Below are 3,796 nucleotides of genomic sequence, written 5' to 3'. Positions count from 1 at the left end.
AAATTATTCATCTTCTTCGTCTTCTTCTTCTTAACGTAGCTCTGATGACAAGGTTTTACTAGTTTGTGCCCTAAAGTTTCGGTAGAATCATTTTAATCCCACATACACGCATACATTGGCGTGCAGGCACACATTATGCAGTTCTCCACAGTCCAGTAGTCTGTGACAAACATCCCACAGCCCATGACATGTGACCATGGTTCAACCCATGTAGAAGCTAAACCTCAAAAATGAGATTTTTCAATTTTCTATCATCATTGCATAGCCATTTTACAGATTATTGGACAAGTGCCAGAAGAGGACCAATGCAAAAACTACCAGCAATGATAACACTGACAAAACAAATAGGAACAGCAGAAGCTGAGATCATCCAACATATAAGCACCTTGCATGGTGCATAAGGAGCAAGATCATAGACATCTGACAAATACATTGATAGAAGAACCAATGAAGCACCCTCACAGAATTCTCCTGGACATAATTTGAGTACCAGATGTCACTACAACAAAAGCACATCATACTGGTTGTATGCAAGTTCATGTACAATTTCCTGATTCCTCGAAGCTTTGCTTGGACAGCCAAAAAATTTAAATTCAACTTTTTTTTAGGTTCATTTAGTTGGGATGGATCTTCACAGCAACAGACCAGCTTGAAACACCCCTTATTCCTGCAACTGTATATTATCCTTTACCACCATTTCCTGATGGTTTTATGGTACTGAAAGAACAATGCAACATCAGTAAAAAGCACTTACAGAGGTTGATCTCTAGCTCCAATCACAAAACTTAAGGTTAGTCATGTTGAGAAGGTTGTGAAAGTGGTTTCTACTGAAATCTGAAAATACCATAGAACATTTAACAGCTAACAAACTGAGACTGCATTAACATTTACATTCCCCTCGAAAAAGACTCTTAGCTTGGAGAGATCACCAGCATCAGAAAACCAATTGGTGAGGACCTCAGCAGTCATATTATCAGGACTGCATCCATGTTCTTTCATCTGATCCATCAGCTCATATGCTTCATCATATAAATCCCTTCTCGATAGGCCTCTCAACATGGCATTGTATGTAGCAGTGCTTGGAAGCACCCCTTTCACACGCATATCCTTCATGAGACAAAGAGCATCATCGACTCTATCTTCCAAACACAAAGAATCAATCAAAATATTATAGATCACAGTGTTTGGTGAAAGACCCTTCTGGGCCATGCTGCTAAAGAGGTTCATAGCTTGATCAAGATTGGCAGTTTTACAGTAACCATGGATGAGAGTGCCATAAGTAACCACAGATGCCTTAAAACCATTAGCAATCATTTTTTCCATCAGTTCATGTGCAGTGGAGAAATCACCATCCCTGCATGCAGCTGCAATAAGCGTGTTATATGTAACCGTATCAGGTTTCAAACTCACTTTTTCCATTTCCGTGAGCATTTCGTGGGCCTTGTCAAATTCCTTTTTACTGCAAAATCCATTGATCAAAATATTATAGCAGACATTATCAGGGGCAAAACCATCCTTTTGCATCAAATGCAGGTAAGACCGTGCTTCATCCAAGCTTTGAGCATAGCTCAAACCAGAAATCAAAGTGAAATATACCACTGAATCAAGCGGTATGCCCCTATGCTTCATCTCTTCAAACAGACTGAGAGCCTTGTTCATGTTGTTAACTTGACAGAATCCATTGATCAAACAACTGTAAGTCACAGCATTGCCTTTCAGACCCTCTGCTTCCATGCCACGAAAAAAATCAAGTGCGGTGCTTATTTTACCATGCCTACACATGCCATCTATGATACAGTTCATTGTAATTATATTTGGCCGAACCCTGTGATTAATCATGCGGGTGAACAAGTCACGAGCACCATCAATCTCTCCAGCCTTGCAGAGACCATCTATCAAGCAGTTATAAGTCACGACATTCGGCGAGCAACCAAATTCTTTCATCCTTCCAACCAATGACAAACCTTCTCCATGCCTGCCCACCTTGCAAAGGCCATCAACCAGGGTGTTGAACATAATAACATCAGGTTCGCACCCAAAAGCCTCTCCCATTTTCTCAAATACGTGCAACGCCTCATCCACCCGGTGCGATTTGCAGAGGTTATTGATAAGGGTACTAAACGTTATGACATTAGGTGCAACTCCCACCTTCTTCATCTCACTAAGCAGCACATTCATCCTTGAAAAATTGCAGTCTCTACCTAAACCGGCCAAGAGGGCGTTAAAAGAGGCTACTTTTACCCTACCCCCCATATCCATAACAGCATGAAGTGCACTCCAAGCCTTCTCTCTCTCACCAACTTTGCATAACTTACTAATCAATTGAGTCAAATGAACAGCATCAGGAAACACCCCATGACTACCCATCTTAACAACCAGATCAAAAGCATCGGAAAGCCTTCCCTTCTTCAATAAACCGGAGAAAATGATCGAAAACGTAACGCGATTAGGAGCGCAATTGCCGTCCATTTCATCAATCAATTCCATGGCTCTATCGAAACGATCACAGTTAACCAAAACCTCCAAGAGATTGTTATGAAGAAAGGGTTTTCTGATAGGGATTTTCGACTTCTTTACCTCTTCCAAGACTCCGATCGCTCTCTCGAGCGAATTGGTTCTTCCGAAGTACTTGATCAGCAGGGAGGCGGAATCCAACGTCAGAGGAGAGCCGTTCTCCTCGAATTTCTGGATCAATTCTTCCATTCGCGGCCGGGAATCGACGGGGTCGCCAAGTGCGACCTTGAACATGGAGAAGAAGGCAGAGGGGGCATGAATACGAGAGATTGGGCAAGTGGGTGCTCGACATTTCGCCCACTCGTAGAATCTCAGAGCCTTTCTGCTGTCCCCAATTCTCTCTATGAGCAGTAGGAGTTGGGATGGGAAGAAAGAGGGGAGGCGGGTGCTCAGCTCGTTCTCAACCTTTGTGCTCCACTCGTTTCTGCGAAGGAGGTCCCCTGCGAGCTCGATTGGAGAAAAACAAATTCCGGTAGAATGATGGGAGATGCTCCTCTTTCTGAGTAGGAGCAGAGTAAAGGAGGGAAGGGGCGACAGCGACTGATTCCTCATCGGGCATTGCCGGGAAAGGACTCGGTATATATATATATATATATATATATATATATATATATATATATATATATATATATATATATATATATAGAGAGAGAGAGAGAGAGAGAGAGAGAGAGAGAGAGGTTAGGTTAGGGTAGTGTTGTTAAAGGGTCCGGTTTGTACAAGGGAAGGTGTTTTGTGTCCCCCCGAAGACTGGCATTTGCAACAGTGCATGTTCGGGGGTTCGAGCATCACATATATAAGCACGTGGGGCATGTATTCATGTGTGTCGACATCACTTAGCATTGAAGTCTGATGCGATTACAAAGACTTAAGTACCCCTTTTCGTCATTCTCGTCATAAAACGATGGTTCGAGAAAATGACAAAAATATCTTTTATCAAGAAAAGAGAGGATGATCTTAACCCTTTAAAAAGTCTAAACGTTTTGTTTTTGCCCTAAGCAGTAAATTCCTATGCTACCAACGGATCACCCTTTGACGACGCACCATCTACTGTAACAGAAGCTCCCTTTGATGATGCACTCTTTAACATCGTCTGCTACCGCCGAAGCACCCTTTTTTGTCGGTTGTTGTCACCGGAACACCCTTTGTCATCGTTTTCGCCTTGGTTTTTAGCTTGTGTTACAACACATTGCCGCCTTCTCGTTCCTACCTTGTGTTACAAAATATTCTCGAGTTCGTTCCTACCTCATGGAGATAACTATAAATCAATCGATTGGTTTGA

General features: G+C 42.4%; 1 protein-coding gene across 1 annotated transcript; it reads right to left on the bottom strand.

The window, feature by feature from the left end:
• Positions 1 to 302: 302 nt before the first annotated feature.
• LOC149842818 (uncharacterized) lies at positions 303 to 3,066 on the bottom strand. Its single transcript, XM_089999457.1, has one exon. It carries the CDS (start codon positions 3,064 to 3,066, stop codon positions 862 to 864), a length of 2,205 nt encoding a protein of 734 aa, XP_089855583.1. The 3' UTR covers positions 303 to 861.
• Positions 3,067 to 3,796: the final 730 nt, after the last annotated feature.

Source organism: Nuphar pumila, chromosome 3 (assembly GCF_984573655.1).
Source record: "Nuphar pumila chromosome 3, dmNupPumi1.hap1.1, whole genome shotgun sequence".
In the NCBI taxonomy this organism is placed as follows: domain Eukaryota; kingdom Viridiplantae; phylum Streptophyta; class Magnoliopsida; order Nymphaeales; family Nymphaeaceae; genus Nuphar; species Nuphar pumila.
Note: the sequence above shows the minus strand (reverse complement) of the source record. Positions and strands in the feature narration are given on the sequence as shown.

Coding starts and splice junctions, on each gene's coding strand:
- LOC149842818 (XM_089999457.1), bottom strand. CDS start 3,066: ATGAGGAATCAGTCGCTGTCGCCCCTTCCCTCCTTTACTCTGCTCCTA.